The sequence below is a fragment of the Phaenicophaeus curvirostris genome, chromosome 28 (assembly GCF_032191515.1).
Source record: "Phaenicophaeus curvirostris isolate KB17595 chromosome 28, BPBGC_Pcur_1.0, whole genome shotgun sequence".
Lineage (NCBI taxonomy): Eukaryota > Metazoa > Chordata > Aves > Cuculiformes > Cuculidae > Phaenicophaeus > Phaenicophaeus curvirostris.
This window is the reverse complement of record NC_091419.1, coordinates 4,942,675-4,962,908: the sequence shown is the minus strand read 5'-3', so window position 1 is coordinate 4,962,908 and position 20,234 is coordinate 4,942,675. Positions and strand designations below refer to the sequence as shown.

Here is a 20,234-nt window from a genome sequence, read left to right as displayed (position 1 = left end):
AGTCTGCTAATGATTCCAGATGTTCAGCTGAACACTTCCCTTTTGATGGAGCATTTGAAGGCGGATAATAGAGTGTATAACTAGGTTCATAATATTTCTGTAGCACTTTACTGAACTGCCGCGCTGTGATGGGTACCGCGCCTCTGGCTCCTGCAGCCTAAGTAGCCCAATTAGGCACCATTTCAGCATATGGGGCTTGTTTTTAAATATCTGTTCTTCCTGATTCCCAGCACTCCCCAAGGCTCCTGGGACGCCAGTGGTGACAGAGACGACGGCAACGAGTATCACCATCACCTGGGACTCTGGGAATCCAGACCCTGTGTCCTACTATGTCATTGAATACAAGTCTAAAAGCCAGGATGGACCCTATCAGATCAAAGAGGACATCACCACCACACGCTACAGTATTGGGGGGCTCAGCCCCAACTCTGAGTATGAGATCTGGGTCTCTGCAGTCAACAGCATCGGGCAGGGGCCTCCCAGCGAGTCGGTGGTCACTCGCACTGGGGAACAAGCTCCTGCCAGCGCCCCCCGGAATGTGCAGGGACGGATGCTGAGCAGCACCACCATGATCATCCAATGGGAGGAACCGGTGGAGCCCAACGGGCAGATCCGTGGCTATCGTGTGTATTATACCATGGAGCCTGATCAACCCGTCAGCAACTGGCAGAAGCACAATGTGGATGACAGCCTCCTGACCACGGTGGGCAGCCTTCTGGAGGATGAAACCTATACAGTCCGGGTCCTGGCCTTCACCTCCGTGGGAGATGGGCCTCTGTCCGACCCCATCCAGGTTAAGACGCAGCAAGGAGGTAAGCAGTCGTGTCACCACCCTTGGATGCTCTGGGCTGCAGGATGGCGAGGGGCTGGCTTATAGCATTATCCAGCTCTGGCTGCCGGCTCACCAGAGCATTTTTTTTCTTATCAATTCTATTTGGTTAAAATAGAAGTAACCTAGGAGGAAGCTGAGTCCTGTGGCTGGAGCCAGAGGGCCTCCTGCATGATTTCTGATCTGTTTTTTGTCGCAAAGGTTGTTGCTTAAATGGGTGGGGCAAGCAATTGTGCAAAGAGAATGCATTTCTGCTGTGCCGTGCTTCGAAGTGAGGTATCTCATTGCTTCCAGCTTCTAAATGTCTTTAACAGATCTGAAAACAGTCCCTGCCGAGGCAGTGGTGAAGCTGAACTGTTTTTACCGTACCCAGAAACTGCCTTCTTAGAGATGAGTGGGGATGAACCTTATTTTGCCTTTTTCTAAAAGGGGAGCAAAACAAAGCTTTGATTTTCACAGCAGATGTGTTGAGCTGAGAACAAAAGGTGTTTTATCACAGGTTGTCACCCAGCATGTTCTTGGGTGTTTTGCTTATGGTGTGGGGTGCTGGTGAGGAAACCCTCCCTCCTCAACTGGCTGCTTACAGGCTTCCTACTTCCAGAGTCTTTTAATCATGGGAATTAGCTGGAAGGGCTGTATCGTGCATTGCCAAGAAAGACGCTTATGATCCATGAGGACTCTTCTGTCTCCAGCAGCTCTGGCCATACTCTGTTCCTACAGTGGGATTTAACCCTCCACTGCTTTAAAGAAGGGCCTGCTGACATACTCTTCACACACAGGCTTTGAAGAAAACAGAGTAGGAGCCTTCTAAATGCGTCAAGTTAATATGTTTTCTTCTGTCTCTCATCTTGCCTCCTCTGTCCCGTTGGCTCCTTCTCTGTGTCAGTTCCTGGGCAGCCAATGAACTTCCGAGCAGAAGCCAGGACGGAGACGAGCATCGTGTTGTCATGGAGCCCTCCCCGCCAGGAGATCATAGTGAAGTATGAGCTTCTCTATAAGGAAGGAGACCACGGCAGTGAGGTGAGTCCAGGGAGGAGCAGCGCAAAGGGTTGGGGAGCATCCCCCTGGCGCTCCATTCCCCGAGGTGGCTGAGAGAGGGGAGCAGGGCAGATATATCTGGGCAGGGCTTGTCTCTGCTCCTTTTTGTTTGTTTTTATTTTGTTCTTCCCCCCTCGCCCATCTCAGGTGCTGAAGAACTTCGAGCCAACGACCTCCTTCACTGTGGAAAACCTGAAACCCAACACTGAGTATGTCTTCCGGCTGGCCGCCCGCTCGGCTCTGGGCCTGGGGGCCTTCACCCCGGAGGTCAGGGAGCGCACCTTGCAGTCTAGTAGGTGTCTCTCCTTTTCCCACCCTTCTCTGAGGGGAAGACAGTCAGGGAGCCAGAGATGGTGGGCACAGGGGTATGGAGCTGTGGGGCAGGCGCTCGCGGTGCTGTGGGTTTCACACATCCTGGGTTGCTCTGCAGGGAGGTGGGTGGTGGGGGGCACCTCCGCGACCGGCTGCCTTCTCCCCTTGCTGCCCCACGGGGTGTGAACGAGGAGAGGGGCCGGTGCATGTCAGGGGGGGCCAGTTAGTGCCATCCAGCTGGTGGGGTGGGGAGCAGCGGAGAGCTCGGGGTGGGCCGCGCTGGCCCCTGGTGCTGAGCATGCTCAGGGAGGAGGGCACCCACCAGCCACCTGCAGGAGCGCAGCAGCTGCTGGCTGGAAGGAGGGCGCAGGCAATGGAGCAGGGAGGTGGTGGGGGAATCAGGAGGAAGAGGAGAAGGGAAGGTGATTAATCGGAAGTCCAACGTTTTCCCCAGCCTTTGGGAAAGCAGTCCTCACGCTCTTCTCCATGAGCCACTCTGTAGCCACAGGGAAGAAGGCCTGCTGGCCCAGCAAGCGCTGGGAATGGTCCCGTTTGGGCTTCAGCAGAGTGGGAGAGAGGAGTCATGTGGAGGCTGGGGGAGGATATTAATGACACTAGGATGGAGCGCATGCAACCAAACTGTGCTGGTTTTAGTTTAATGGATTGTCTCCCTTCGCTGTTGCCCTGGGGACAATAACCCTGGATGGCAATATTTCAACCTGGGCTTTTCACAGATCTTTGCTTTTAAATGAGGTGGTTTTTCACTGCATGAGTGGCTGTGGCAGCTGTTCTTTGTGTTTTCTGTCTCCTCTCATCTCTACTAAATCACTCCGCTGCAGTTTGGAGTAGCCGGGAGCAGAACTAACTCAGAAATGGCTCTGGTCACCAGTGTGAGGAGAGCGAGCGCCTGCTCCCATCTCTCAGAGTCCTTAACAAGGGAGAGCAGCGGGCTCTCGGCTGGGCGCCTGCCCCGTCTTTCCGTTTCAATTGTCATGTCCTGCTGTCTGTCTCTCCTTCCCCTGTCTCTCTCCTTCTCTTTCTCTCCCCCCAGGAGTGGAAGGAAAGGAGAGTCTGTTTCTGCACAGACAGAATTCCTTACTGGGGCTTTCTCAGGCCTCTAGTCCATTCAAATATATTTTGTTTTCTTCTTCCCTTCAACCGTTTTCCCCTTTTTTCTTTTTATTTTTTTCCTACTGTCTCTCTGTATCCAAAGAAAATCCTTTCCTGGCTCTGCTGCAGATCTGCTGGTTCTGATCCCAGTGTGGTACTGTCAGAGGAAGCATCACTGGGGGGGAAATGAACCGAAAGGACCTGAAAAATAAGTGACATACTTACCCACACTCTGCTTCTGTTCTACAAGGGATTTCCCTCCTTCAGATTCATGGGCATGGGAGGAAAAAGAGGGTCTGGGATGTGCTTTCTGGTTTGATGAAAACAGCCTGGGAGAGGAGTGCGGGAGCTGATGGCAGTAGGGCTTAGTGACACTGAGGTTTTTTTCCCTGAAGGGGATCTGGGAAAGGGGAAGGCTTTGGGGCTTTTTCTAGCTTGGCACCTGCCCAGAACGAGGCCTGGTTTATTTCTGCGTAGCTCAGCTTTCCTAGGGATAGTTTCATTAATTTAATGCTTAAGAACATCAGCTGGGAGCTGTCAGTGTCCTGTAACACGGTGAAATATTTTTCCTGGCTGGCTGTTGGAGGAACGAGTCAATTCTCCTTGGTCCGGGCGACATCCTTCGGCTCACAGACCTTCTGGCTCGGGACAGGCTTTTGTGTCTTCCTTCTGCAGCTCCTTTTCCGTTCAGCTCCTCCTTGGCCCGCTCCATGGCTCTTCTTTCTTTTCTCTTCTGCTGTCTGCCTGCCTGCCTGCATGCTCTCGCAGCCCGATGACGCCAGCTCCCTGCCCGCTGTCTGTCTGTCTCTTGCTGGGCGGGTTCACACCATGATGGCATCTTGTCTCTGCAACGGCAAAGCCTCCCTCATCCTCCCGCTGCCGAGGTTTTCGGTGCTGGTCCCCTCCCGGCTCAGCTCGAGCATGTTGCCTGCATGCCGCAGCCCTCCCTGCACTGCACACCTCCCCGCACATCACCCTCCACCTCCCTGTCAGGGTGGCTCCTCCTGAGCATCATAACCCAAGTAAAATCCATTAAACTAAAGGTAAAGTATCTTTTTCTTCTTGAAGTAGCTGGGTTTTAACTCTTCAAGTACCAGAGACGTAGATTGTAAAATGAACAGACTGATGGTTGAAGAAGGCCAATTTGCCCTTTCTAACTAGCCACGACCTTCCCAGGGCTCCTTGGCAACTCTCCTACTCAGAAATTTCAGAGTGCAAAGCGTGCGTCAACAGACAGGGGTGGCAGGGTGGGTGCTGTGAGGCTGCCTGTGCAGGTGTGGAGGAACAACAGGGCTTTCTCACCCTTGGTTCCTTCCTGAGAAAGGATGTTTCTCCCCCATTAGCTCCGCTCTCCTTCCCTTCCCCCTTCCTCACAGTATGTGAAGTGGACGAAACTTATACAAAGTCTATGGTACCTAAAGGGTTAAAAAACATTGTATTGTACAAGGTCAGTAAGGGTCATTCTTGTGGCTTGGACAGTCAACTTTAAAGCGTGTAAAAGATGCAGCTCAGGTGAGTACTGGCTGGTCTCAAGCGGATTCACAAATACAGTCCACCCTGCCGCTGCAGGCTCACACGTGCGTGGGGCTGCACGCATTCCGCTCGGTCCCGGAGCCCTGGGAGGATCCCAAAGAGCCAAGACCAGTGGACACGGATGACGATCCGCTGGCCGGGTGCTCTCGCCTGTGCTGGGCTCCCTCTCCAGCCAAGGGGTTGTGGCAGAGGTGATCCCAGCCTCTGCTTTGGGCTGCGCTCCTTGGCCTCCCACACGCAGCTCCCAGCTCCTCGGTGCCGTCCCCACGCACGTCCCCAGGGTCACGCAGGTTGGGCTGGATTGTGAAGGAAACTCTCAGTGCCATGAACTCCCCAGATGCGTCTCCAGTGTGGCCAGCCAGCACTTGGTGGCTGTTTTCATCCAGGTGCTGTAGTCGATGAGAGTGACGGGGAGGGAGCCCGGTGGGATCTGGGCTTTCTTCCCCATCACCCACCCACCCGCCTTTTTGACCAGAGAAAGCGCAAACCGTCCCAAACGGAGGCCTCACTCCAGGGTAGGTCCCTGTGCTGGAGCGCAGAGGGTGAGTGAGCGAGCGAGCGTGGCCGCGCGCAGCAGCCAGTGCAAACAGTGAAACCAAGTGCCAGCTGGAGCTCTGGCTCTGCTTACTGGGGCTTTCATAATGAGTTTCAGGATGGAAAGGGTAGGTCAGGTCAGACCCTCTCTGCAGTGGGTTTCTCGGCTGTGGTGGCTTTGGCTGGACTGCTACGCAGGAAAGGTGCCTTTAAACACCGCCAGCCCCTGATGGGGAGAAAAAACAAGCAAACAGCTTCGTGACAGGCACTGGAAGAGGGTTGAGTCTTTCTTCTCCATACCCTGAAAGGGACTTGAGTTGGGAAGGAGCGATGTGCCTCCAGTCTGGAGGTGTAGGGGCTGCATCCGTCACAGCAGATGGAGAGAGCGATGTGGGAAGGAGATCCATCAGCAGAGTCTGCAGTCCTGCTCTCTGTCCAGGTAGCTTAGCAAAAGAGAAGTGATTGGGGTCCAAACCTGCCCTTACTGTAGTAGCTGGGGCTCTGCTGGCGGGGGGCACTCGGTCAGGGAGCCAGCAGCGGGGCAGGGTGGCATTTGAAAAGCCACTCACGTGCAGAAACCCACCAGGAGCTTGGTCTGGCCTCGTAGCTCAGTTTCTCTTGTTCTCTCGTAAGAAAGTCTTATAAGTTAGCAGTTGAAGCGTGGAAGGTAGGTAAACAGACTGGGAATGTTCTGGAAGGAGTCACTTTTTATATCAGTATTATTTTATTATTATGATTTCCTTTCTGATGTTTTTTCGTTCTAAATTATTGGCTTGATTTATGTTTTACTTTTCAGTTTGTTACTTTTGGTTTTGTTTGTTTGACATACTTAGTATTGCTTTGCGTGGCTAGCCATGGCCAGGGATCATCGCCTCCAGAGGGGGGGCTCTGAGGAGAAAGGGTTTATTCTGACAGTTTAAGTACAGCCAAAGTATAAAAATATAAATAATAAAGCAGGAGGACAGCACCCACAGTGTCCTACTGGACAGAGTGCTCAGCACTGGTGTGAGGACCATCTTCACCCTTCCTGCAACCCCTCAATCTCTGTTTGATGGAGGCAAACGCAAAGCCCACAGTTTTCACTCCAGTGTGAACTGGGGGAGACGTGACTGGATTTAGCAGCGTCCTCAAGGCAAGCTGGGCACGAACATCTGTTTGTGACTCAGGGATGGGAGCAGGAGGTTTGAAAAAAAATCATTCCTCAGTAAAAGAGCTTCTTGTTGATTAAAAAGCAACAGAGAAATGAGAAATTGTGACCAGCATTTATCTGGTCCTGCACTTCTTGCAGGTGATGCTTTGGGGGCTTATAAGGACACCCCAGTTTCTGGCAGTGTCTGCAGAGTTCAGAACTGTTCTTGCAGTTTGACTGCATTGAGTGAGGTTGAACTTGCAGTTACCTTGAAAACGTGTCATTCTGCTTACCTGGGATGACTGCTTGTAATTAATGATTGCAAGAAGTCCAGTCTAAGGTTTCCTGAAGCGAGCAGGTTGCAGTTAGGGTACAGAAGTGGCAGAGTCACCTTCCCTGAAGGGGTTTAAGGGACGGGTGGACGAGGCGCTGAGGTTTAGTGTTTGATAGGAATGGTTGGACTCGATGATCCGGTGGGTCTCTTCCAACCTGGTGATTCTATGATTCTGTGATTCTATGACTCTGCCCAGCCCTCAGCAGGGTCTCGGACCTGTGGTATCTCCACCAGCCGGTGGAGATGCAGTTCTCTTCGTCTCGAGACACAGCCCTGGCACGGCCACGTGTGCCCCGGCACGTAGTGTCTGACGGGGCTGGTGTCAGCGTCCTCTTCCCACTGAGCAGACCGGGCTAAAATTACCTCCCGCAGCTCCATAAACACGCAGCCCTGCGCTAGAACGCTGTGGTTTACACCTTCCCCATGTCCTAGAATCCAGCCCTTAGGCAGTTGTGTGCTGCCACCATGAGAGCAGGCGCAGGGCAGCATCTCCAGACCTATGCCGAGGCCTCCAGAAAACCGTAGGGTGCAGGCAACGCTCCCGAGAATCCCACTGGTGCCTGAACACCACGCTGCCTCGCTCCTCAGCAAGGCTTCTCTCTAAACTCCTGCCGTGGGTGCATTGCTTGTCTGTGTCCTGGGTGTTAGCACTGTGGGGTTTTGCCTCCTTCAGTCCATGCACAGCTAATCACTTCCATCTGGAGGCATAGACTCTTAAATTTAAGCCTCCTGGCAAAAGAATTGCTTCTCTTACTTGCTTTTCACAGATGCCCTCAAAGTAATTCAAGATCCCGGGGAGTGCGGTGTGGAAGCAAGTGCTTTACCAGGCAGGCAGGATATGCCAGGCTGCAATGAAGTGGGGAGCTGAAGGAAAGGGCTTTCACAGGGCAAAGCTGGATGCTCTGTTGCGTCCCAGCCACGCTCAGCAGGAGCAGCAGGACCCCTCTTGGCTAGCCCGCTTGTTGTTTTACTCCTTTGCTTTAGAACATTTCAGTTTTGATGCCCCATTTCATTTCCGTTGGCTTTTTTTTCTTTTCATTTAAAAAAAAAAAAAAAGACAACAACAAAAAGCTCTCTTCTCTTTTAATTTTATCTTCCTAAACCAAATTTTTGTACGTTTTATTTTAGATTTTTTTGTTATCATTTTCCTTTTTTTTTTTCTTTTTATCTTTCCCATCTTTTGTTTTTTTCCCCCTTCTTCCCTTTCCCTCCTGAATTTTCCCCCCTCGTAGAACCGTCTGCCCCCCCTCAAGACGTAAAATGCGTCAGCACCAGATCCACCGCCATTCTGGTAAGTTGGCGGCCGCCACCGGCCGAAAGCCAAAACGGCGTCCTGGCTGGATACAGCGTCTACTATCGAGCGCTGGACTCGGAGGACTCGGAGCTTAAGGAGGTGAATGATATCCCCCCAACCACCAGTCAGATCCTACTGGAGTCCCTGGAGAAGTGGACAGAGTATCGCATCACTGTCGTGGCTCACACGGAGGTGGGGCCGGGCCCGGAGAGCTCGCCGGTTATCGTCCGGACAGACGAGGATGGTAATTGAGATTTTTCTGGTTTTCTCCCGAGTGCCCTGCTGAAAAAGTGTCCCTGGAGCAGGCTCTTCCCCCGCCGGGGAGGACACAGCGAGTCCCTTCTTGTGGCTCGCGTGGTGCACGACCAAAACCTCCCATCCCAGACGGGCAGCATCCTCTGCCGCCGTCTCCCCACACCCCTCTGATACGTGGGGGCTCAGGGTTCTCCTTCCTGCTTTAGGGGTGTGAGTTTGAGATTTCTAGGGGTTTTTTTAATATCGAGCCCCTGAACCTTGGCTTTGCCTGAAAAGCTGCTCTTAGTGAGCAAAGCGGCAGCTGAAGCAGCAAGGAAAAGAAGTCAGAGGAGAAAATTGCTGCCAGAAACTCGTTTAAATGGAATGGTTGGACTCGATGATCTGGTGGGTCTCTTCCAACCTGGTGATTCTGTGATTCTATGAAGTATTAAGAGTTCTTCCCACACATTCCTTGTTACCGGCTCCTCTGTTAGGCAGAGCTTTGGGCAGTGGTAGGAGGGCAGAGCCTCATGTTTCAGAAACCCCCAGCTCAGACGGAGGTCAGTGGCCCAGCTTTTAGCACAAACAGCAACGATGAGGCTTGGATTGCTTTGGTATTTTTACAGTTAAAAAAACAGGGGAAAATGGGAATGTGTGCATGGAAGGAGGGCACCCTGGTTGTGAGGGTGAGGTGAGACCCCTAGTTCTGTAAGCCAAGTCAATCACACAGGTCAATACTGAATTTCCCTGGATTTCCTCCTCCATTCCAAAGAAAAAGAGCTTTTTAGACAAGCAGTAGGTTTGTCTCTGCTGTTGGTCCTGTTCCCTGAGCATCACTTCCAGAAGGATAGAATACCTTGCTCAGGGAAAGCATGGCTTTCTTGCACTTGAGGCTGTCATGCACTGTATTATTATCATTTTTTTCAAAAAATTCAGCCCAAATTTCATCCAGGACCTCTCTTGTTTCCCACGCTGAGATTACACAGCAGCTGTAACCACCAACCCTCCTGCCCTGCCTGAGAGACAGGGGGACTCCAAGGGCAAGTCCCCCTCCACGTCCTCTCCACCCTAACATCCCACAGGCAGGACCAGGACTTTTCTGGTTCATTAGAAATCACCTTTGCCCTCAGAATGTGATCTGGAACTGTATAGTTTCTTCCGTCAGAGCAAACTGGGACAGAGGAGCCTGTGGAAGCACGGCTGGGCTATGAGATGGACCTGTTTCCACATGTATTTCCAAGCCGTGCAGATTAGATCCCCCAGAACTGTTTCCCTGTAGTTTAAGTCTCCCTTTCAGGGCCATAGACTCAGTGTTCCCAAAGTGAAGTGACAGGCTCCAGACAGGAATCCCCAGGTGACTCCTACCCCTTTTCTTTCCTTCCTCGCAGTGCCCAGTGCGCCGCCTCGTAAAGTGGAGGTGGAGGTCCTGAACTCGACTGCAATCCAAGTGTTCTGGCGCTCGCCAGTCCAGAACCGCCAGCATGGCCAGATCCGCGGCTACCAGGTCCACTATGTGCGCATGGAGAATGGAGAAGCACGGGGGCTGCCCCAGATCAAGGATATCATGCTGGCTGATGCCCAGGTAAGGATTCTCCTCCTACTCCAGTCTGCTCTCCTGGAAGGCTCGAGGGGGTGGGTGCTCCAGCTCCTGGTCTCGTCCCAGGCACCGTAACGCTGGAGAAAGTGGATGACCTTGTCTCAGTGACAAGGGTTATGTTGTCTTTCTGCAGTTCATTTGCACTCCCAGACAGTAGCTGTTGGGGAAGAGTGTGGACTGCTGTCCTAGCACTGAACTAAATACTGTTCACCCCCCGTTATGTCTGGGAAGGCTTTTAATACAGGCAAAGGCCACAGTGGAATCTACTAATTTCTCCCACTCTACTTCTTCCTTCATGCTGGCCTGGTAACTCCTGACCTTGTGTGGCTGCTTGCTCAGGGACTCCTTCCTCATGCTCTGTCTGTCTTTCCCTTCTTTCCCCTCTTGTATTCTCACGTGCAAAACCTCTCTTGTTCTCTGCCCAGTGGGAAACAGATGACACTGCTGAATACGTAAGTAATAAAGTAAAATCCCTCCCATCCTGGTGCTATCCCTTACCTTCTCCCATTTCCTTTTGTGGTGTGCTCTTTTCCTTTCCCCATATTTTTTTTTTTGTGGTGCCAGCGTGCCTGGTTTAGAGCCTGTTGTCGGTGTTCCCATGCATTGTCCCTGCCCTGGTCAATTTGCTCTGCACCCCTGTGTGATCGTGTAGTTCGTCAGCACGCAGCGATACTGCAGGGTTTTCCCCTCAGCTCAAAGGAAAGTGAGGCTGCTGCTCCTCTCTGGGGAAGCAGATGGGTCAGTGAATTCGGGAGGCCCTCGCGTGTATGCTTGGGGTGACCTGGTCCGCAAGCACCTTTGGATGGTGTCTGTAAAACATAGTTAGGGGGAAAAGTATTGAGTATCACAGCCTGCTGCCCTGAGCTCTTAGGGCATGAACAAACACTTTGTGCCCCTAAAGGGCTGAGATTCTTAGATTCGCGTCGATACAAAGCGCTGAATCTCTATTGGCAATTTTACCTTTCAAGCAAACCTTAAAGCTGTCTTGGATGTTTGCTACTTCTGCTAAAATGCTAAATGCTTTCTGTGATCTCACAGCTACAAAGCAGTAGGAGAAAGCATTTCCTCTGTGGAATGGTAAGGTCCCAAGATAGTGCACCACTGAGTTGAATGGATTCGTGTCTCCTAGAGATTGCCCGGTGCCCTGCATACGTGGAGTCCCGTCTGTTACAGATGGAGAAACTGAGTCACATGAAAGCAAAATCTCTTTACTAAAATCTTAACAAAACTCAGTGGCAAGTGTGAAAGCAGGACAGGTTCTTGATTTCTAGGAGGCAGACCTGTCTCTGAGCTAATGCCTTCCAAACGTGTTGATCAAAATCCAGCTGGTTTGAAGTTCTATTCCACCCCCTGCTCAGCACTGGGGACAATACAGATGTTTTCAGGATCACCAAGTGGTGCCCTGAGCTTTAATATTGAAAGCACAAAGAGGCAATGAGGGCGAGGGGAGAAAATAGCCATAGAACAGGCACAACGTTCCCATCTCCCTCCTTTCCAGGGCCTTGGAGAAAACCCTGCTGCATACGCTCCCCTTCTGTTGGATTTAGCACGGGTATTTTTGTACAACGCAGCCCTCTGAGGGGCTGAACGCTCCCTGGGAAGGGGCTGTTCTTGAGGGCAGCCTTCCAGCACAGCTCTTGGGAGCCAGGTGTGGTGAGGCTGATAGGGACGGGGGACGGAGGGACTGGGGATTTAGCAGAGAGCTTTAGCGTGCAAGCAGAAAATGTGCTCTTGCACTTTGTGTTAAAGCAATCCCTTTAATATTATGTAGGCATTAAAAAATATCTCTGCGGAGAGAAGGGAGGGGGTAATGGAGAAAAAAATGTAATCTTGAAACCGCTGAGACCTCCTCTGAGACGGCCTAGTGAAGAGGAACGCTTTGAAGAGCGCTGCAGCATTTTGATGGCTGAAGTAGTTTGTGTGGAGATAGGAAACGTTTGAGGGGTGGATCTGGAAGAGAAGGCGTTGAGGCAGGGCCCTGCAGAGCCGCGTGGTGTTTTACAGAGGGGCTGTGTGCAGCTTGGGGGGCGCGTGCCTCTCGCTGAGGGAACGTGACACTCGTGCTCCTGCCAGTTGCCACATCTACCTGCTTGCCCCAGTGTCTCGTGGTTTCAGATTCAGTGAATGTTCCTGCATGCTAGAAAAGGGCTGGGACTCCTGCGAGGAGGAGAGATCTGCCTGCACGTATATACCTGAATATTGACATGATTTTCCTTTGGAATCTTGCAAACAGGAAATGGTGATCGCTGGGCTTCAGCCTGAGACTGCGTATTCCGTCACTGTAGCCGCCTACACCATGAAGGGAGACGGTGCTCGCAGCAAACCGAAAGTGGTCACCACGAAGGGTGCAGGTAAGAGTCTTTCCCTGAAACGTTGGGATTGGGATTCACCAGTTTCCTAAAGCTGCGGAGCTCTTTCTCCAGACTCAGCTCCTTCATCCCTTTCCCTTCATGAAGGACAGACTTGCAACAAATGCCATGCTACCCCAAAGACAAAATTACTCCTTGTGAATCAGAAACCCCTTTATTCCCCATAGATAGTGCTTATTAAATGACATCATTTTCTGTCCCGTGCTGCTGAAAGCCCAGACACACCTAGAAACATGACAGAGGATGAATTCCTTTTTGTTATAAATTCCAGTGCACCAGCAGGAAAGAGAACTTCTGCCTGGCCTGAGACTGCAGGTTCCCTGGGAACAGGAGAGCCTGAGGTCTTCTGTCATGGGCTTGACTTGCAAAGACCTGACAAGCAGTGGGAAGGCAGTGGTGGCTTATACTGCCCGCTCTTCTCTTCTGAATATTTGTCCCCTCTTTGCTCAGGACCAGCAGAGAGCAAAGTACTGACAGTACTGACCTTTCCTTGCAAGCATTTCTGAGACTTGGGCTCTGTGGCTCGTACCACCCGGGATCATCCTCCCTTTGACCTATTCTTCACAGCCAAGGGTCTGTCAGCATCGGGACAGAGGGCAGGGTGCCCAGCTGGGGTGGCAGGGCCTAAACAGAGGAATGACAAAGGGCAACGGAGCATCCTTTGCTCCTCCAAAGGGCTGTGCCCGAGGTGGAAAGGAGAGATACAGACTCCTGTCCTCTCAGCATCTGCATTCCTGTAGTTTCTGCTCTCAGGGCTGCAGTATGGGAAGGGTTTCGTGCAGTGGGGTGAGACTGTGGTGCCTAGAGCTGGAGTTGTCCCTTGTCCAGCTCATTTCTTGTGAGGCTGTGGTTGCCTTCTCTCACCCCATTTTGTTTGAGCTCTTTCTTCTGTTCCTGCTCTCAGATGATGGCTTTCTCCCCTTTTCATTTCTCTATTTGTCTACTAACTTCCCAACCCTGGTTACCTGTTCATTTTTTTCTTGGTTCTGGGTCAGGCATCTTCACCCTGCCTGTAGCAGCTGCATGAGCTGACATCATCCCTTGTTTCTGGAAGAACATCGCGCTCTGCCTCTGCAGGGACCAAAGGCCTTTTGTCAGTGCAGCATAATTAACCTGGAAACCTTTGCTTGGGCTCTGGAGGCAGCGCAGACGCTCAGCCGAGCTCACCGGACAGAGAGGGCTCAGGAGCCCTGGCCTGGAACATGCCAGGCTGGAGCCACGGCTGCCCTTTATGCCCTTGTCTTTTCCCTGCCCTAAGTCACGTCTTCATCTCATTTTATGTTCCTGTGTCAGATAAGTGAATGGGATTTCAGCCCTTGTCTCCCCTCTTGCCTCTCCTCCCTAGTTCAGAGAGCGGTACACAGAGAACAAGGTTGCTTGCCAGGATGGCAGCTCTCGCAGATGTTACATCCAGGCTGCTGTCCTCATGCCTTGTAGTGTCAGTGCAAGTGCGCTGTCAGCTTTTGTCTTCATCGCCCTCTTCTCCTTCACCCTCCAGCTTTGCCCGTGTTTCTTCTCACTGGCTCCCTGCTTCTCTCTTCTCTTTTCCATCTCCTGAGGGCTCTCTGCTTTTTTCCCTTTTTGTCTCCCAGAGCCTTTCTCTCTTCTTCCCTCCCTTGTCACTCTCTCTTGTCACCATCCCTCATCTCTCCCTGTTAGGATTTGCAGTGCAGGTGATCAGCCACAGTGGGATGTTTTCTCCAGCACAGCAGCTATTACCCAAAACTCAATTTCCCCCAACTTTAAATAGCTATTTTAAAAAAAAATCTTTCAAATGGCTCTGTAACATTCTTATCTTCTTTGCAGCGTGGAGTCAATATCCTTTCTGAGAGGAAAGATTTCTTTCTTTATCATTCAAGGCTAGGGGCTGAATTTAAATACAGCAATACATCCAATTTTCTCCTTTACTGTCCAAACCAATTGCAAAATAAAACAATTCCCCCTCTCCATGCTTTCTTCTCACCTTTCTTCCAAACAATATTTGTTGTGCAAATGTAGTATTTTCAAGCTCAGCTGATTATAGTAACATTTGTGATAAAAACCCAAACATAAAGGTAATGACATTGTTTTTCTCTTTAATGTGCTTCTTAGGCGCTTCCAAGGGAGGCCCTCCCAGCACTGTTCCCTCGCCATTCCCTGCCAGTTTGAAATGCATAAAGCATTTGTTTCAGAGACAGCCTCTTATCCCCCTGTTCAGAAGTCGGTCGATGCAGCAGGCAGTGTGTTTTTTCCCCAGTTTGGCTCTGCCAGGATCCCTGACACAGGCAGCTCCCTTCCCTGCTGGCTCCCTCCCGCTCGCTTCGTTAGCCGCAGTTCAGCTCCTGGGCTCGTGCTGCGAGAGTGGGCCAGGATCTCTCCTAACTCCAATTCTCTCTCCTCCTCCGTGTTCAACCAGGAAAAATACCAAGGCAGAGAGAAAGAAATTAGACCTCTAGGAGTGGAGTTGAGTGTAAATGGTGCGTGAGCTGCTGGAATTAATGCTCCGGTTTCTCCAGCTCCAGGAACCTCTGGGCCTACACGTGTCGTTTCGCTGTGGCTGTGGGCTCGCTCGGCAGTCGGGCACCGCCAGGGCTCATTAGACAGAGGCCCCGCACTGCTGAGCTCCTGCAGGACCCCCAGATGTGGAGGAACAAGCAAGCAGGTTAAAAGGGAGCTCACTGAAAGCACCAACACTCAGCTGTCCTTTTCCCTTCTCCAGAGGAGAGAAGCTGCAGGAGCAGGCAGCAACAGTCCCTCTCTGCCTCACACAGATTTTGGACTCTGTTTCCACTCTCTGTGTGCTTCCTCCTTTCTGTACCCAACTGGGTGATCAGATGCCTGCCAGACTCGCTTAGCTGGCCTCCTGCCTGCTGCTCAGGACCTGGGGCTGCCCAGACTTCCCTTCCCATCCTTCATTACTTCACCCTCAGCTGCTTCGGACTTCCCAGCCCGGGCCAATCTGTTCAGTCTCTTTCTGCATGAGTTGTGCTGTGTAATGGGAGTGAGAGAGGATGGGAGTTTGGGGGTTCCAGTGTTCGTTCTTCCCTGCCCTAGGAAGCAAGCGGCTCGGGTGATGAGGGCAAGAGGCTGGGATTCCAGATTCCTGAGTTTGTTCTTCCTGGCTGTGGGAGGGTATGTGGTACGGTGGTAAGGGAGGAGCTGTGCACACCTTTCCAGCCTGAGGAAAGGGGAGAAAATAAATCCAGAGGTGTATCACTACTTCACAGCACGCCTCGTTCCTAAACTTTAGATAGAGCCCATCACCTGTGCTGCAGGTGGGTGGCAGCAACTTGGTGTACAAGAGGACACACTAAAGTACACAGAGTCGAGCTGAAACCTTGCTGCTGATGTGAGGAGCCTGTTGCTGCAGATTGAGAGTCTGTTCTCACCAGCCAACCTGTCCCATGTTTGACCAAATGTGTCTCTCTCCTTTCCCAGTCCCAGGGAAGCCCATCCTGTCTGTGCACCAGACAGAGGAGAACACTCTGCTGGTGAAATGGGAGCCTCCACTGGATGCAGAAGGCCAAGTGTTGGGCTACCGGCTCCAGTTTGGCCGCAAGGATGTCAACCCCCTGGCTACCTTGGAGTTCACGGCCCTGGAGGATAAGTACACCGCTCCCAGCATCCACAAGGGCGCCACGTATGTTTTCAAGCTGGCCGTGAAAAGCCGGGCTGGCTTTGGGGAGGAAGCTGTGCAGGAACTCACCACCCCTGAAGACATCCCCAAGGGTTACCCCCAAATCCTCGAGGCGAGCAACATCACTTCCATGTCGGTCCAGTTTGGCTGGCTCCCCCCCGTGCTGGCCGAGAGGAACGGAGCTATCGTCAAATACACCGTGGCCTACCGGGAAGCCGGTTCTCCTGGCAGCCCGCTGGAAAAAGACCTGCCCCCCTCCCCAGAGAACTCGTACACCCTCAACGGCCTCAAACCCAACACCGCCTATGATGTTAAAATCCGTGCTCACACCAGTAAAGGCCCCGGGCCGTACAGCCCAACCGTCCAGTATCGGACGTTCCAGCTGGATCAAGGTAGGACTTACCGGTTTCTCCTCGCTCTCTCTCCTTGTAACCGGGGATGGTGCCGGGAGGCAGAGAGCTGGAGAGGTCAAGCCAGGCTCAGCCAGGCTCGTGAGTAAATGCAGAGCACTCTGGTTTCACACTCAGTGCCTCAGCTCCTCTCTGCCTTGTGCCAGGTAAGTCCCTTTTACCGCTTTCTTCTACGTTAAGTCCGGACACCCTTCTTTCACTGGCACCTGAAGGGGGGGGCCAGTCGCTGTACAGGTGGGAAGAGCGTTTTCTTCAGCTTTTGCAAACAGCCAAAAGAGAACAATAAAAATAACGACAAACCTCAGACGTGAGCTGGGATGGGTTTCCTCACCTGAGCATGCTCAGAAAGCCAGCACCTCGTTCCTGCAGCAGCCACCCAGGCCCCTATGTGTGTGGGCAAAGCCACGCACCCTCCCTCACCCCTCCTTGGGGTTAGACACAGGGACAGGGAGCTCTGGGAGATGGATCTTGGTAGAACGCAAGCAAAGTGTGGAGGAGGGAGCAAGCCCTTCTGTTCCTGCAGCAGCAGCCAGACCCAGACTGGCAGGGCCTTTTGCCAGTGCCTGACATTCTCTTCCTTCTCTTTCTTGCTCTTCCTTCCCTCTGCTGCCTTTTCTTCTCCTTTCTCCCCTTCCTCCTCGCTTTTCTCTCAGCAGTTTTACCCAAAAATTTCAAGGTGAAGATGGTGACAAAGACTTCTGTCCTTTTGAGCTGGGAGTTCCCTGAGAATTACAACTCTCCCACCCCATACAAGGCAAGTGGAATAGAGGAACCAGAACTGTGTTTCCTCCCAGTTTCCTTGGAGTCTTGTCTGTTGGTTTGGATAAGAGCGTGCAGATACGGGGAAATGAAGGCTAATCACTAGATCAAGCAGGTGGGCTGAAAGTCATCTCTTGGGTTGCAGTCCCTCCTCCATTACCAAAGTGTTGCCTCCCTAGGCAAGTTACCACTGTTTTCCCATTTCCAGGTGCCAGGCTTAGTCCTGCACCCTTACACGCAGGGACCCTGCAGCGGGCACAAGAGACACAGCTCAGGCAGCCCTGTCCTGTGTTTGCAGCAGCTCTAGCAGTGCTGGGTGGAGCTGGGAGCCCCACGTTCTCTGCAAACCGAAGCAGTGGGGAGGTGGGAGTTTGATTGCTGGAGCAGCATAAGCCTTGCTCACGACCCAACTTTGCTGCCTCTTTGCCTCCCGCAGATCCAGTACAACGGGCTCAATGTCGATGTGGACGGCCGCACCACCAAGAAGCTCATCACCAACCTGAAGCCCCGCACCTTCTACAACTTCGCTCTCATGAACTGGGGCAATAGCATGGGTGGCTTGCAGCAGAACGTTGCTGCCTGGACCGCTGCTGACATGTTATCAAAGAAGCCAGAGGTGACCCATAAGCCTGATGCTGATGGCAACGTGGTGGTGATTTTCCCAGACGTGAAGAGCCCTGTGCCTGTCCAGTAGGTTGCTGTTAAACTGCAGACATGGGGTGCTTGGTTTATGTTTTGAGGATCAGCCTTGATGGCTGGAGGCCGCAGCACAAACCCGCAAGGGCAGCAGCAGGGAAAGTGTTCCATTTATTTTCAGCCTTGTCTGACTCTTGTCTTTTGGAGCCACTTCCCAGAGCTAACAGAGGTTCCTGAAGTAATGCAAAGGGGGTAAATAGACATGTTGTACAGGGTTGTCACTGAACCATGCTTGTTTCAGGAGCAGCAATAAGAACTGTGCTAATATAAAAATAAGGGATTTGTGGGGTTGGGCCAGTGGGACTGTTTGGCCAAACATCGCCTTCCACATCAGAATGTGCACTCTCCTCTGTGGCTCGTAGAAGGACATTAAGTTCTTTTATTTCTCCTGATTATTCCCAACTCTTAGGGCTTACTACATTGTGGTGGTGCCTCTGAGGAAGTCCCGGGGAGGACAGTTCTTCAACCCCTTGAACAGCCCTGAGGAGATGGACCTGGAGGAGGTGAGTGTGGGTGACCCTGAAGCCAGCAGTAGGGACAGTGCATGTGGCTGCAGTGGATGGGATGGTGACCTGGGAATGGTGGTTTGGTGGTGTCTGTGATCCACCTTCTGAGTGGCACTAAGGTGGGACCGGTCTGAGTGGGATAGTTTGGCTCCTCCTCCTTCCTGCTCCTTTGATGGTGCTGAAGGCATCAGGGCTCAGAGTGTTCTTTTGCTTCCTCCAGCTCGTTCAGGATATTGCCAGGCTCCGACGCCGCAGTCTGCGTCACTCCCGACAACTGGACTTCCCCAAGCCCTACATTGCTGCCCGTTTTCGCTCCCTCCCCTCCCACTTCATCCTGGGGGACATGAAGCACTATGACAACTTTGAGAACAGAGCCCTGGAGCCAGGGCAGAAATACGTCATCTTCGTCCTGGCTGTTCTCCAGGAACCTGAGGCCGTAAGTGCTGCCTGGTTTCCCTTGCCCTCTTCAGGTGCTTCTGCTGCAGTGTCCCCACTATCAACCGAAGACAGAAGCTCTCCCTCATGAGCTGCCAGCAGCCCTGGTGCCCTCCTTGCGTTCTCCGGCATTCTCTCGCTCCAGATGCTGAAGCTTGAGGTTTTTCCCTTGTAAAGACCTTCCAGCCCAGCTGTGGAGCTTTCGCTTGTGGCTGTTGGAGCTGTTGGGGCTGGTGTCTGTGTGCAGCAGATGTGCTCTTCCAAGCAGTCAAGCTAGTGATGCAGGCACCTCGTGCACTGCTGCTGCGTTTCGCCAACGTTCATAGGCAGGACTTGTCACAAACGCGTGGCTCTGGATTTGAGTCTGGAATCGGGAGCACTGAACTGTCCACAGGGCTGTGCTCGAGTCCAGAGGTCCCTAGGGTGGACCCCCTTGCAGAGTCATTTCTCATATAGGCTGTCCTTTTACTCCTCGGAGCAAGGACCACAGCTTCTGCTCTGAGAGCAGCACATCACAGGCCCTGAGCATCATAGTTCCCCACCAAGCAGAGAGGGGAGCATTATTTTATGGAGAAGTACCTGTGCTCCCTGCCACTGCAGCACCTCTGCCAATCTCTGTGGTGCCATGTTGGGCTTTATGAAAACAACTGCTTCGATGTTTACCTGCCTCCTCCCTCATGCACAATAGGAAGCAGTCTAATACTTCGTTATTTTTAAATCCCCCTGTGGAGTTGTAGCAGGGAGCTATTTGAAATTAAAGGTTTTCAGAGGTTTTTTTTTTCCCAAATAAACATTTAGTTGTGTATTTGATATTAAGGGATTAGGCTGACACGCTTCTGAATGGGTTTCTCAATCGGATTACTGCAGCTTGTGGTAATTTCTGCTCTAAAACAAGGTACCGCGTGCTCACTCACAATGGCCTGGATTCACCGCAGCTCCCAGATATTTCGGTCTTGCTGTATGCTGACAGAGTTCAAGGACCCAGACCCCAGATCTCCTTCTCTTGTCTTAGCCCGGACTTTTCACTCAAGTCAGGCCCTGCCAGTCCTGCTCTGTGTGTTTTAGTTTCTGTGTAAGACGAGAGCGCATCCTTCCTAGGGCGGGGAGGTCGTAGCTCTCATCAGAACAAGCAGGCAGCGCCCAGTAGTTGGGACTCCCTTGGATTGGATGTGTCTCTGATTCTCCTCCACATCCCCATGCACTGCAGAGGGAGCAGAAGAGGCATAGTGCAATTTAATAATTTATATTTAATTGTAAGGGTTAGTTTTTTTCAGTCACCAGACCAGACTGTTTCTAAGCATTAATTCTTGTTTTAATCCCTTCCCTCTTTCTCTGTAATCCTGTCTGACCGTCAAAATCCAGATGGTTACATGAGAGCTAGGAAAAAGTGTCCGTGTGCTTGTGGTGGCGGAGAGGGCTCAGGGATGTGGTGGAACAGAGGAACAGTCAACTGATTCCTAAGAGCACCTTCCTGGCTATAAGATCAGGGAGCTATAGGC

General features: G+C 52.1%; 1 protein-coding gene across 4 annotated transcripts in view; it reads left to right on the top strand.

Annotated features, from left to right (window-relative positions):
• Positions 1-20,234, top strand: part of PTPRS (protein tyrosine phosphatase receptor type S) — a 156,846-nt gene that overhangs the window by 112,139 nt on the left and 24,473 nt on the right. For 2 of the 4 annotated variants that reach the window (XM_069877973.1, XM_069877972.1), the window contains exons 8-18: positions 231-812; positions 1,716-1,849; positions 2,015-2,159; positions 8,052-8,357; positions 9,736-9,929; positions 12,178-12,295; positions 15,731-16,321; positions 16,996-17,093; positions 17,535-17,788; positions 18,204-18,297; positions 18,521-18,736. In XM_069877973.1, the coding sequence (XP_069734074.1) occupies positions 231-812; positions 1,716-1,849; positions 2,015-2,159; positions 8,052-8,357; positions 9,736-9,929; positions 12,178-12,295; positions 15,731-16,321; positions 16,996-17,093; positions 17,535-17,788; positions 18,204-18,297; positions 18,521-18,736 (2,732 nt within the window). Of the gene's footprint in view, positions 1-230; positions 813-1,715; positions 1,850-2,014; positions 2,160-8,051; positions 8,358-9,735; positions 9,930-10,369; positions 10,397-12,177; positions 12,296-15,730; positions 16,322-16,995; positions 17,094-17,534; positions 17,789-18,203; positions 18,298-18,520; positions 18,737-20,234 lie in introns of all 4 variants that reach the window. The other 2 variants (XM_069877970.1, XM_069877974.1) reach the window with 2 other exon arrangements.